Source organism: Oncorhynchus keta, chromosome 20 (assembly GCF_023373465.1).
Source record: "Oncorhynchus keta strain PuntledgeMale-10-30-2019 chromosome 20, Oket_V2, whole genome shotgun sequence".
NCBI classification, from domain to species: domain Eukaryota; kingdom Metazoa; phylum Chordata; class Actinopteri; order Salmoniformes; family Salmonidae; genus Oncorhynchus; species Oncorhynchus keta.
The window spans coordinates 29,398,292-29,412,848 of record NC_068440.1 but is presented as its reverse complement, the minus strand read 5'-3'; the positions used below and the strand labels follow the sequence as shown (position 1 = coordinate 29,412,848).

Genomic DNA, 14,557 nt, shown 5'->3' with positions numbered 1-14,557 from the left:
TATTTTAACACTTATTTAGAATTTTTCTTATTTTAAGTGAGGCACAGAAGGGCACCTTATGTTTTGCGACGTCTGTGGGTCCTTTGGTTCCGCGAGGGGTGTGTTTACACTGACGTCACTTCAGTTTGCTAAGGGGGTGAGTTAAATATTTCCAGAACATTTTGATGTATTATTGAAGTATTGGTCGAATAACATGTGTATATTATTTCAATTTACGTAATAGTAGTGTATTGTGAAGTGGCCTAACTTATCCAGCCAATATATTGTGCCAAATGGGTGATTGTTTTGGTTAGATAAATCACAAAGGAAATGCTAGCTAGCTAACTAGCTTATTTTTCATAAAATATCTACAGTAGCTAATGTCATCATCTTTGAATATTGTTGTTGACATCTATTTATCAAATAATCTCCCTTACCAACCTTTGTAATTAGCTAAACGAGTGGTGAATTCATCAAAGTGTAGCTAGCTAGATAAGCTACATTTCGTGCTTGCTTGCCAGTTGAGGACTTCCTGCTTGTATTTTCTCTTTGCTAGCTAAGAGAAAATACTCTTTGGTAGCTAACTAACGTGACAGATCGCTACAGCCACAGTTTACAGTCAATTAATTAACTTTGATGTTATAGCTAAAGTATTTGAAAGGCATCTGTAACATGTATTACTTTTAATAGATAAAGTTGTGAAACGGCAGCAGTCACCATGTTTCACGGAATACCTGTCGCAGGAGGTATGGGAGGAGGTAAGTTTTACCTGACAGTCACAAATGTACTCAAGTTAAGTTTTCATGTCACGTGCTCAAGTACAGTGAAATTCCTTTCTTGCAAGCTCCAACCCAACAATGCAGCAATCAATATCAATGAAGCACTAGGTAGAACAAAAAACACACGAGAAATAGAAATAAGAAGAATACAAGAAAGTAAGAAGACCCAGGCTTTTTTAGAGACCTCTTATAGACGTGATCATCAAAGAGATGTGGTCTTAAAGCATCTCTGTTATGCCTTTATACTTCTCTTCATTATAGCTCCTGTCAATAAACCTGAATTGTATGAGGTAAGTGGGGTTTTGTAGGGTTTGCATAATTTAATGGCATATTTATGGCATATTTGGTGGACCTCTGGCTTTGAGTTTTCTGCATTATTACCAGGTTTAAAAAAAATCAAAAATAAGAAATAATGCAGTTTGTTTTTAGGAAGTAAAATTGTACAAGAATGCCAGAGAGAGAGAGAAGTAAGTGAACATTGACTGTAAATTCATGATAAACGCTATTCACAAACCATGTAGGTGAGATGTTAACATTGAGCGTTGTGCTTGTATTTATCAAGGTTTGACAACATGGCAGAGCTGTTTGCTGTGGTGAAGACCCTTCAGGCCCTGGAGAAAGCTTACATCAAAGACTGTGTGACTCCTAATGAGTGAGTTAATATACTCTGACTGGTTGTGTGTGTGTGTGTGCACGTCTGTCATAGACCAGTGTTTCCCAACCCTGGTCCTCAAGGATCCCCACATTTTCTTATTGTAACCCTGGACAAGCACACCTGATTCAATTTGTCAACTAATCCTGTTGTGACTAGGGGGCAGTATTTTCATTTTTGGAAAAATAACGTTCCCAAAGTAAACGGGATATTTTGTCAGGACAAGATGCTAGAATATGCATATAATTGACAGCTTAGGATAGAAAACGCTCTAAAGTTTCCAAAACTGTAAAAATATTGTCTGCGAGTATAACAGAACTGATATAGCAGGCGAAAGCCTGAGAAAAATCCAATCCGGAAGTGACTCATGTTTTGAAAGCTCTGTGTTCCAATGCATCCCTATTGAGCAGTGAATGGGCTATCAACCAGATTACTTTTTCTACGTATTCCCCAAGGTGTCTCAAGCATTGTGACGTAGTTTTACGCATTTATGTTGAAGAATACCCGTAAGCAGCTACATTGTGTAAGTGGTCACCTGATGGCTCTGAGTGATTCTTGCGTAAAATACAGAGGTAGCCATTTTTCCCATTCGGTCCTACTAAAAAACCAATTGTCCCGGTGGATATATTATCGAATAGATATTTGAAAAACACCTTGAGGATTGATTATAAACAATGTTTGCCATGTTTCTGTCGATATTATGGAGCTAATTTGGAATATTTTTCGGCGTTGTCGTGACCGGTCGATTTATCAGCCAAACGTGAAGAACAAACAGAGCTATTTCGCCTACAAAAATAATATTTTTTGAAAAAAGGAACATTGGCTATCTCACTGGGAGTCTCGTGAGTGAAAACATCCGAAGCTCATCAAAGGGAAACGATTTAATTTGATTGCTTTTCTGATTTTCGTGACCAAGTTACCTGCTGCTAGCTGGACATAATGCTATGCTAGGTTATCGATAAACTTACACAAATGCTTGTCTTGCTTTGGCTGTAAAGCATATTTTGAAAATCTGAGATGACAGGGTGATTAACAAAAGGCTAAGCTGTGTCTCAATATATTTCACTTGTGATTTTCATGAATAGGAATATTTTCTAGTGATATTTATGTCCGTTGCGTTATGCTAATTAGTGTCAGTCGATGATTATGCTCCCAAATCCGGGATGGGGAGTATCAAGAGGACTTGCCTAGTTAAATAAAGGTTTATAAAATATATTTAAAAAATATACATGTGGGTTGGTAAGAAGAATGCCGCTCTCCCCACATGTGTGATACTACCTCTGATGGTTTAGAGCTTGAGGTAGTCACCTCATACAAGTATTTGGTAGTATGTAGTACTAGATGCTACACTGTCCTTCTCTCAGCACATATCAAAGCTGCAGACTAAAGTTAAATCTAGACTTAGTATCCACCATCATAATTGTTCCTCTTTCACCTCAGCTGCCAAACTAAGCCTGATTCAGATGACCATCCTACCCATGCTAGATTACAGAGACGTAATTTATAGATCGGCAGGTAAGGGTGCTCTCGAGCGGCTAAATGTTCTTTACCCTTTGGCCATCAGATTTTCCACCAATGCTCCTTATAGGACACATCACTGCACTCTATACTCCTCTGTAAACTGGTCATCTCTATATACCCGTCACAAGACCCACTGGTTGATGCTTATTTATAAAACCCTCTTAGTCCTCACTCCCCTCCTATCTGAGATATCTACTGCAGCCCTAATCCTCCACATACAACACCCGTTCTGCCAGTCACATTCTGTTAAAGGTCCCCAAAGCATACACATCCCTGGGTCTCTCCTCTTTTCAGCTCGCTGCAGCTAGCGACTGGAACAAGCTGCAACAAACACTCAAACTGGACTGTTTTATCTCAATCTCTTCATTCAAAGACTCAATCATGGACACTCTTACTGACAGTTGTGGCTGCTTTTACACCTGCATTGTTTGCTGTTTGGGGTTTTAGGCTGGGTTTCTGTACAGCACTTTGAGATATCAGCTGATGTACGAAGGGCTATATAAATAAATTTGGTTTGGTTTGGGCTGCTGACTGTGCCCAATAATGTTTGTACCATGTTTGTGTTGCTACCATGCTGGTGTTGTCATGTGTTGCTGCCTTGCTATGTTGTTGTCTTAGGTCTCTCTTTATGTAGTGTTGTGTTGTCTCTCGTTGTGATGTGTGTTTTGTCCTATATTTATATTTTATTTATTCTTTTAATCCCAGGCCCCCGTCCCCGCAGGATGCCTTTTGGAAGGCCGTCATTGTAAATAAGAATTTGTTCTTAACTCACATGCCTAGTTAAATAAAATAAAAAAATATTTGGTCAAGATTTTTAGTACACTCACACACACACCTTTATTTTACAGTTTATGACAGTGTTTCCCAACCCTGGTCCTTGAGTACCCCAAACAGTACACATTTTTGTTGTAGCCCTGGACAAACCAGCCTCATTCAATGCTTAATGTTAAGAACAAATTCTTATTTACAATGACGGCCTACACCGGCCAAACTCAGACGACGCTGGGCCAATTGGGACTCCCAATCCTGGCCGATTGTGATATAGTCTGGATTCGAACCAGGTTGTCTGTAGTGTAGTGTCTTAGACCCCTGCGCCACTTTGAAGCCCCGTGATATGACCTTTGTTTTGGAGGTGTTCAGAACAAGGTTAACGGCAGAGAAAGCTTGTTGGACACTTAGAAAGCATTGTTGTAGAGCATTTAACACAATATCCAGGCAGGGGCCAGCTGAGTATAAGACTGTATTCTCTGCATATGAATGGATATAATGCTTAAAACCAGCAAATTGTTTGGGGACAGACTTGGTGGGGACAACCGAGCACTGAGGGTGATCATTGGTAAAGATTGCCACTCCTCCAACTCTGGAAGATCTGTCTTGCTGAGAAAGGTTAACATTAGTAGTCTAAACACTCGTTCTTAACCACGTCTCAGTAATGACCAACACGTCTGGATTGGAGCTGTGAACCCACACCTTCAATTGATCCATTTTAGGTAATACGCTTCTAGTGTTAACGTGTAGAAAACCTTGGCTTTCACGAGAGCAGAAATCAGTGAAGCAGATATCAGAGCACAAGTCAGGATTGGGGCTAGCAACGGTAGATGATGGGCCAGGGTGTACATGCACATTTCCAGATATTTTCCAGATATCATCAACAGTAATACAATCAAAGCACATTATACTACAGGGAGAGCTCTGCAGTGCTGATTTATGACATCTGAATGTGCATCAGGTGGCAACAAGATCATATTGTACAGCAATTTCATCAGGTAACATGAATACAAAGCCGGTGAAAGGTGGTTAGAATAGGATGGGAGGCCAAAAGTCTGCGTCACCAATAGAGAGTCAAAGTCCCGAGTGTGGGAACAAATAGCCTGTCCCACGGTTGGGTAAAGAAAGTTTGTAGTCAACAAAGTATAAAGGAGTCATGAGGCAAAATGCACAAGAAAAAAAATATATATATAACGACTTGGGGCTAGCCATTGTAAGTTCAGAGTCACTCGACCCAACAGTGCGTGTGTGCTGGAGGCAAGCGAAAGCTCGGGAGAGAGGGGTGAGTGTGGTGGAGGAGGTACTTGTAGCAGACAGGGGGAGACAGGCCAGGGCAGACAGTGAACAGAGAGAGGTGAGTGTGGTGGAGGTACAGTGGGGCAAAAAAGTATTTAATCAGCCACCAATTGTGCAAGTTCTCCCACTTAAAAAGATGAGAGCGGCCTGTAATTTTCATCATAGGTACACTTCAACTATGACATATGTCATAAGGTGAATGCACCAATTTGTAAGTCGCTCTGGATAAGAGCGTCTGCTAAATGACTTAAATGTAAAGACAAAATGATTAAAAAAATCCAGAAAATCACATTGTAGGATTTTTTAATGAATTTATTTGCAAATTATGGTGGAAAATAAGTATTTGGTCACCTACAAACAAGCAAGATTTATGGCTCTCACAGACCTGTAACTTCTTCTTTAAGAGGCTCCTCTGTCCTCCACTCGTTACCTGTATTAATGGCACCTGTTTGAACTTGTTATCAATATAAAAACACCTGTCCACAACCTCAAACAGTCACACTCCAAACTCCACTATGGCCAAGACCAAAGAGCTGTCAAAGGACACCAGAAACAAAATTGTAGACCTGCATCAGACTGGGAAGACTGAATCTGCAATAGGTAAGCAGCCTGGTTTGAAGAAATCAACTGTGGGAGCAATTATTAGGAAATGGAAGACATACAAGACCACTGATAATCTCCCTCGACCTGGGGCTCCACGCAAGATCTCACCCCGTGGGGTCAAAATGATCACAAGACAATGAGCAAAAATCCCAGAACCACACGGGGGGACATGGTGAATGACCTGCAGAGAGCTGGGACCAAAGTAACGAAGCCTACCATCAGTAACACACTATGCAGCCAGGGACTCAAATCCTGCAGTGCCAGACGTGTCCCCCTGCTTAAGCCAGTACATGTCCAGGCCCATCTGAAGTTTGCTAGAGAGCATTTGGATGATCCAGAAGAAGATTGGGAGAATGTCATATGGTCAGATGAAACCAAAATATAACTTTTTGGTAAAAACTCAACTCGTTGTGTTTGGAGGACAAAGAATGCTGAGTTGCATCCAAAGAACACCATACCTACTGTGAAGCATGGGGTGGAAACATCATGCTTTGGGGCTGTTTTTCCTGCAAAGGGACCAGGACGACTGATCCGTGTAAAGGAAAGAATGAATGGGGCCATGTATCGTGAGATTTTGAGTGAAAACCTCCTTCCATCAGCAAGGTCATTGAAGGTGAAACGTGGCTGGGTCTTTCAGCATGACAATGATCCAAAACACAACGCTCGGGCAACAAAGGAGTGGCTTTGTAAGAATAATTTCAAGGTCCTGGAGTGGCCTAGTCAGTCTCCAGATCTCAACCCCATAGAAAATCTTTGGAGGGAGTTGAAAGTCCGTGTTGCCCAGCAACAGCCCCAAAACATCACTGCTCTAGAGGAGAATTTGCATGGAGGAATGGGCCAAAATACCAGCAACAGTGTGTGAAAACCTTGTGAAGACTTACAGAAAACGTTTGACCTCTGTCATTGCCAACAAAGGGTAAATAACAAAGTATTGAGAAACTTTTGTTATTGACCAAATACTTATTTCCCACCATAATTTGCAAATACATTCATAAAAAATCCTACAATGTGATTTTCTAGATTTTTTTTTTCTCATTTTGTCTGTCATAGTTGAAGTGTACCTATGATGAAAATTACAGGCCTCTCTCGTCTTTTTAAGTGGGAGAACTTGCACAATTTGTGGCTGACTAAATATTTTTTTGCCCCACTGTACCTGTAGCAGACAGGGGGAGACAGGCCAGGGCAGACAGTGAACAGAGAGGGGGGAGTGTGGTGGAGGAGGTACTTGTAGCAGACAGGGGGAGATAGGCCAGGACAGACAGTGAACATATCACCAGGTGGAATCCATGCAGCAGTACAGCAGGCAATGGGAGTAGGTGTCACCCACTTGGGAGAAGCTTTTATTTCTGGAGGCAGATTTCTTGTAGAAAATGCCAGGGAATGGTCTTTGAACAGCAGGAGGGGGCTTGAGAGAACGCTTCAAAGACTTCCGATACTTGTTGGGCCAAAGGCCTTTTACTTCACACCTTAGTGCTAATTGAATCTGGCTCAGTTCCAGGTTGGAATGGTGTCCTCAGGTCTCTGCTGTTTGTTTGCTACAGCACCCTCTGTATAGCTTGGGAAAATAATATCTTGGAAGCAGTAATCTCTCTGGTTTTGGTCAGAATTATCCAAGTTTATGTAACTCCAAATCTATCCTTTTTGTAAAAAATGTGTTTGTTTTTTAAACTGTTGAAAAAAAAGGTACTTTTTAACCTTATTTAACAAGGCAAGTCAGTTTAATAACAAATTCTTATTTTCAATGACTGACTAGGAACAGTGGGTTCTGTTCAGGGGCAGAATGACAGATTTGTACCTTGTCAGCTCGGGGATTTGAACTTGCAAACTTGCGGTTACTAGTCTAACGCTCTCTAACCACTAGGCTACCTGGCCTTGTGTTTTAGGTTATTGTCCTGCTGAAAGGTGAATTTGTGTCCCAGTGTCTGTTGTAAAGCAGACTGATACAGGGTTTCCTCAAGGATTCTGCCTTTAATTAGATTTATTCTGTTTATTTTTATCTTAAAAATCTCCCTAGTCCTTGCCAATGATAAACATACCCATATCATGATGCAGCCATCACCATGCTTGACAATATGAAGAGTTGATTCTCAGTCATGTGTTGGATTTGCCCCAAACATAACACTTTCTATTCAGGACATGAAGTAGATTTATTTTCCACATTTAAGCAGTTTTACTTTACTGCCTTATTGCAAACGGGATGTATGTTTTGTAATATTTTTATTCTGTACAGGCTTCCTTCTTTTCACTCTGTCATTTAGGTTAGTGTTGCGGTATAACTAGAATGTTGTTGACCCATCCTCAGTTTTCTCCCATCACAGCCATTAAACTGTACATTTTTTAAAGTCACCATTGGCCTCATGGTGAAATCCCAGAGTGATTTCCTTCCTCTCCAGCAAATGAGTTAGGAAGCACGCCTGTGTCTTTTTAGTGACTGAGTGAATTAATACAACATCCAAAGTATAATGAATATTCAATGTCTGCTTTTTTAAATATTTGTTTTATCTCACTTTGCAAGAAATTGGGAAAACCTCCCTGATTTTTGTGGTTGAATCAGTGCTTCAAATGCACTGCTCAACTGAGGGACCTAACAGATAATTAATTGTATGTGTGGGGTACAGACATTAGGTAATCATTCAAAAATCCCGTATAATAATCACGTATAATAAAAAATAAATACAAATAAAAACATTATTTCACCAGGTAAGCTCGTTGAGAACAAGTTCTCATTTACAACTGTGACCTGGCCAAGATAAAGCAAAGCAGTGCATCACAAACAACAACACAGTATTACACAGAGAATAAACAAACATACAATAGAAAAAGTATATATACAGTGTGTGCAAATGAGGTAGGATAGGGGAGGTAAGGCAATAAATAGGCCATAGTGGCAAAATAATTACAATATAGCAATTAAACACCAGAGTGATAGATGTGCAGAAGATGAATGTGCAAGTAGAGATACTGGGGTGCAAAGGAGCTAAATTAATAAAATAAATAACAGTATGGGGATGAGGTAGTTGGATGGGCTATGTACAGGTGTAGTGATCTGTGAGCTGCTCTGACAGCTGTTGCTTAAAGTTAGTGAGGGAGATATGAGTCTCCAGCTTCAGTGATTTTTGCAGTATTATTGCACACAGTGAGTCCATGAAACTTTTTTGTGACTTGTTAACCTCTACGAGATCGTTGTTGTCTCCCCGTGAGACAGTTGAGCTAAGGTAGGCTAATGTGATTAGCATGAGGTTGTAAGTAACAAACAAAAAATCCCAGGACATGGACATATCTGATATGGGCAGAAAGCTTAAATTAAATTATTGTTAATCTAACTGCAATGTCCAATTTACAGTAGCTATTACAGTGAAAGAATACCATGCTATTGTTTGAGGAGAGTGCACAATTATGAACTTGGAAATGTATTAATTAACCAATTAGGCACATTTGGGCAGTCTGGATACAACATTTTGAACAGATATGCAATGGTTCATTGAATCAGTGTAAAACTTTGCACATACACTGCTGCCATCGAGTGGCCAAAATCTAAATTTTGTCTGGGCTGGAATAAGACATTATGGCCTTTCTTTTGCATTTCAAAGATGATGATAAAAAATAAAAAAAAATCTTTGTTATCTTTTACCAGATCTAATATGTTATATTGTCCTACATCAATTTCACATCTTCACAAACTTTCCACAAACAAAAAGTGTTTCCTTTGAAATGCTATCAAGAATATGCATATCCTTGCTTCAGGTCCTGAGCTCCAGGCATATTTGGGTATGTCATTTTAGGCGAAACTTGAAAAAAGGGGTGGATCCTTAAGAGGATCATATTTATACTCCTGAACTTATTTGGGCTTGCCATAACAAAGGGATTGACTCGACATTTCAGCTTTTCAGTTTTAATTTGTACAAATGTCTAAAAACAATTCCACTTTGACATTATGGGGTATTGTGTGTGTGTGTAGGCCAGTGACACAAATTATATTTTAAATTCAGGCTGCAACACAATAAAATGTGAAAAAGTCAAGGCGTATGAATACTTTCTGAAAGTACTGTATGAGGTTGCTTCAACATTAGAGAATGAGATCCATTACTGTGTGTTTCCATCAGGTACACGGCTGCTTGCTCCAGGCTACTGGTGCAGTACAAGGCTGCTTTCAAACAGGTCCAGGGATCTGACGTGGGTTCTATCGACGACTTCTGTAGGAAGTACAGAGTGAGTTTATATCAGCCACACTGCTTTGAGTGGAGTGCAGCTTTTGCAGTTAATGGAATCCACTCAATGTAACGTAAAGTGGCTGATCCTAGATTTGTACGTGCTTTAGCCATCTGCTGGCTGCCGAACTTGAGAACAATATCTGAATATGAGTACATTGGTTTGTATTTCATATTGTTCTCCTCTCCCTTCTCTTGTATATCAGCTTGACTGCCCGCTAGCTATGGAGAGAATCAAGGAGGATCGACCAATCACCATCAAGGATGACAAGGGCAACCTGAATCGCTGCATTGCTGATATCGTATCGGTACGTCTCTTCGCTATGCTCATGACATTAAACACTAAGTGATTTCAGACGCTGGGATCACCAACATTTTTTGCCAACATTGAAGCATTTGCGGTCCAATATCGGTTTAATAATAAAGTGCCTACTGTTCTGGCACTGTCTTTTTCTTAATTTTACGCATGTTCTGGCTCATCCCAGAATGCTGTTGGTGCCCCCTTAAGTGCCACAGCAAATTGCATCCCACATCAACCCTGCCAAGATCCAGCAGGGCCGCTGAACAGAGAGGAACAGCATAGGAGAGATATAACACACAAATAGAAACTCTTTCATAAGATCAGACTGGTAGGAAAGGGGGATACCTAGTCAGTTGTACAATTGAATGATTTAAACTGAATTGTGTCCTCCACATTTAACCCCCTCTGAATCAGAGAGGTGCGGGGGGTTGCCTTAATCGACATCCACGTCATCGGCGCCCGGGGAACAGTGGGTTAACTGCCTTGCTCAGGGGCAGAAGGACAGATTTTTACCTTGCCAGACCATACATTTGAAAGTGTGTGATTGTTCTGCAGTAACATTTCAGGTTTCTGACAGACAGTGAAATTGTCAGTTAAGCTTACACATTATTGTCCTTCGTTTTTGTTTCTCCTCTCTTATCCCCAGCTCTTTATCACGGTGATGGACAAGCTACGTCTGGAAATCCGGGCGATGGATGAGGTAAATAGATCCGACTGAGGTCAAGTGACAATGAACATCAACATATCACCTCTAAAGTAATTTGGGCTTGGAAAGCCTCAGAGGCCCTATTTATAGGCAACATAGGACAATTCAGATATTTTGCTATTTTTTTTGCAAAATATCTGATGTGATTGGTCAGAAGATGAATAATTGGGCAAAAGATCAGAATTGGGCTGCCTGTGTAAACACAGCCATATAACCTGTCGGGTAAAGTGGTTAGGGTCCGGTATTGTTTCTATGTTTCATTGACTGATGGGGTGGTTTGATTTTATCAGATCCAACCAGACCTGAGAGAGCTGATGGAGACCATGAACAGAATGAGCAACATGCCCCCAGACAATGAGGCCAAGGACAAAGTCACCCTCTGGTAAAGATATACCTCAATTACACACATTTAGGACTGGTTTCCCAGACACGGTTTGATCCTAGTCTTGGACTAAGAAGCACTTTCAATGGATAATCCTCATTGACCATACTTTTTAATATATGACTAGGCTTAATCTGTGCCTGGGAAAATGGCCCTTATTGTCTAACAATGACAGTAGGTGTAACACTAAAATAGTATAGTAATTCCAAAGGTAAAGAGTTGCATGTTTTCCTCTTTAGGTTGACCACTCTCAGCAGCATGTCAGCCTCTGATGAGCTGGATGACTCCCAGGTTCGCCAGATGCTGTTTGACCTGGAGTCAGCCTACAACGCCTTCAATCGCTTCTTACACTCCTCCTAATCTACCCATCATCCAGGACTGTTCTCACCTTTCTTCTATCATTGTACTATCCCTTCCTCTCTCGCTACGCGTCTCAGAGGTCGTCTCCTCTGTTTGGTCTGTACTATTCAATGGAATAATATCTTTCTTCCTCCATCTCTGGTACAGTACTTGTCTGTCTTATCCTTTGAACTCTGACCTAGACTCATGGCTGCGTCCAGCGCTGTGGCCCAGTGGGGTCCTCCTGTTCAGTGAGATGCCTAGTTGAGTTGTAGTTCTCTAGCTTGAGTGACGGGGCACTGTGTTAAGACTACTCATATCAAATCAAATTTGATTTGCCACACGCGCTGAATACACCAGGTGTAGACCTTACCGTAAAAATGTTTACTTACAAGCCCTTAACCAACAATGCAGTTTTAAGAAAATATTTACTAAATAAACTAAAGTAAAATAAAAAAGTAAAATAATGACACTATATTACAGGGGGTACCGACACCGAGTCAATGTGGTATCAGCCTGTGTTCTAGCATCTACAGTACATAGGACTGTGTTTACGTCTGGTGTTGTCATACCAACACAAGGCCCGGTGTGAGTCTGTACCCTTTAAAAATCACTTTATATGAAGACAAGATATTTGAAATACAACATGTAAAAAAGTGACCTGGGGTGTGTTTAAGAAGTTCGGTCAGCCAAAACTTTGATAAAGGGATGGAAATAACATTTTGAGATGAAAATGAACTGCTAAATTTGAAATACAGTGTTGCTGTTCCTCATCTGCACTCTGAGGCACTCCAATAACTTGTGTACAGGTTATTACTGGCAATGGATGTTCAGTTATCTCAAGTTGAAACAGTTGATTGACAGGTGGGCCTGAAAATAGTTAAGGCCAACCTGTAATGCACCCTTATTGATGATCATGTTGAAACACTAGTGAATGAAATGTGTTTATCTATGATTTTGTTTCTCATTTGAGTACATTTGATATTATAGTACTATACTTCAGTTAACATTCTTAATTCAGCTTTTCTTTAGATGTGAGGGTTTGGCCACATTAGGTGGGCAATGGAGATGTGTGGATTCATAGAATGTCCTCCTTTTGGGATGCTGACTAAATGGTGTTTCAGCCCTCAATGAAAATTAGGCAGAGCATATTTATTAAGAATTACCATTGTAAATAATGCCGTTTTGAATTTAAAAAAAAGCATGTAACACTTTTTAGAAATAATATTTAAAAACATCTACCTCCAACTTTGGTGTCTGCCTGTTATCATGTTTAGAAATGTACCGGTATGTCTGAATTCTAAGGTCATTCATTGCACATTTTGCTTGGTACACTGGGTGCGTTTGTAAATTCACTGGAGTACCAGAGAGTGCTTAGTGTGCTCTGGGTATTTTGTAAAAATTCAGAACTTTGTTAGATTGTCAGTTTTATAAATTCAGAGCGTTACACACTCGGAGCGTTCAGAGCACACACTGGATGAGGAGTAAGGGTTGATCCGAGCGCTCTGGCCTCACAACAACTTGGGTGCGTCTTCTTCGTTGAGGTTTAACGATGGTTGGCATCAATAAATGTTGCATTAATGCCACCTACTAGATTGGAGTACAACTCCCTTATACTTTGCTTGAAAAAAACAAAACAAATACCCTACCATCTAACACAACACTCACAAAAAAATAACACCACCCTACTCCACAATTTAAATCTATTTAGTCCTTCCTCGGGCCAACAACCTGAAATAATGGAACTACCACTTAACACTCTTTTGATGTCTCGCACACTCACACCTCTGCAGCTGCCACCACAACCTACATTTTCTGCGACTTCAGTTCCATCCCTGCAGTACAGTTGATAAGCATTGCTATAAATTCTAAAAATCCAATCTCACTGAAACATATTTATAAACATATTTACTTGTTGAACTATCCCTCTGTACTTGTACAGATCTACTACTCACACCACTTATCTCAGAATCCCTACCCCTTGACCCATCATCCTCTTTCTTCACTGCTTCAGCGTATGACAACTTCTGCACTACTCTAACCCTGAAACCTCAACCTGGCTCTCTTGCACAGAACATTTCTGATCCCCAGCCCCATGGGCACCCCTACAATTAACACATACCACTACTTTCCTCAATGTTACACATTCCTTTGTCTCATGCCCTTTGCACACTTCTCACACATAGGAACCTCCCTCCTACACACTGCTGCCACATGCACATAAGCTTGACACCTGTAACAATGTGATGTATTTGGCACAAAAGCTTGTACAGGATAACTTATATTCCTAAAATCAATTTGTCGGGCAACGACTCAACATCAAAACTCAAAAGAACAGACAATGACTATTCTGTTTCACCACTCATGCCACCCTGTCTGTGTTGCATCAAACACTGGAAATCTTCCCCTTCAGTTGGTCAACTTTCACATTTCACGCCCCCATTCGTTTAACACAGAGCACCTTCTCCCTCTGAACAGCAGAAACACAAATTATCAAAAGAGCACTTTTGGTTACCCTCACCAATGATTCCACAGCACCCAACTCTGTTTTCACCCACCCTGAAACCACAAATGGATCAGCCAAAAGGCAAGGTTCCACTTTTTCCAAAAGCTTCACTCCTACTGTCACAGACTCATCTTTATCCTGACCCTCGGCACAAGCCTCAGGCTCCAAGAACTTCACCACACCTACCACCTCTGATACTTCAACCTCATTCACTTCCATTTCTCCTCCTGTCTTCAGCTCACTCGGTTTTATACTTTCTACCATTCTTCTTTAACAAACCATATCCTTTTTTTCTGCCATTTTTAACCAACTCAAGCTCCCCTCTCTCTTTTAGACCTCAGCCTCTTTTTCCCTCCATTCCCCCTCCATATTCCAAGTATATGTCGCCTTATGATAATACTGCACTTCTCCTGCCATACATCTTGTTCTTGCCTTCTCAAGGGATGCTGTTTAACCGGCTGTCACAATCTCTGAACAGTGCAGTGCATCCCACTTATCGATTCATAAAATAAAGCAT

The 14,557-nt window shown here is 40.6% G+C and overlaps 1 protein-coding gene across 2 annotated transcripts; it reads left to right on the top strand.

The window, feature by feature from the left end:
* The first annotated feature begins 25 nt into the window (after positions 1–25).
* On the top strand, positions 26–12,782 carry LOC118399613 (vacuolar protein sorting-associated protein 28 homolog). 2 transcript variants are annotated; one of them, XM_035795844.2, is made up of 10 exons: positions 26–136; positions 670–737; positions 1,020–1,048; positions 1,188–1,225; positions 1,321–1,410; positions 9,702–9,807; positions 10,013–10,114; positions 10,754–10,807; positions 11,104–11,195; positions 11,435–12,782. In XM_035795844.2, exons 2-10 carry the CDS (start codon positions 698–700, stop codon positions 11,553–11,555), a joined length of 672 nt encoding a protein of 223 aa, XP_035651737.1. In that variant the 5' UTR covers positions 26–136; positions 670–697; the 3' UTR covers positions 11,556–12,782. The 2 variants fall into 2 exon arrangements, with proteins under 2 accessions (XP_035651737.1, XP_035651736.1); XM_035795843.2 differs by lacking the exon at positions 26–136 and adding an exon at positions 253–276.
* The last annotated feature ends 1,775 nt before the right edge of the window (positions 12,783–14,557 follow it).

Excerpts from the sequence above, each read along its gene's own strand:
- LOC118399613 (XM_035795844.2), top strand. The coding sequence starts at position 698 with ATGTTTCACGGAATACCTGTCGCAGGAGGTATGGGAGGAG. Across the intron at positions 10,115-10,753 it reads GCATTGCTGATATCGTATCG|CTCTTTATCACGGTGATGGA; the intron begins GTACGTCTCTTC and ends TCTTATCCCCAG. Across the intron at positions 10,808-11,103 it reads AAATCCGGGCGATGGATGAG|ATCCAACCAGACCTGAGAGA; the intron begins GTAAATAGATCC and ends TGATTTTATCAG.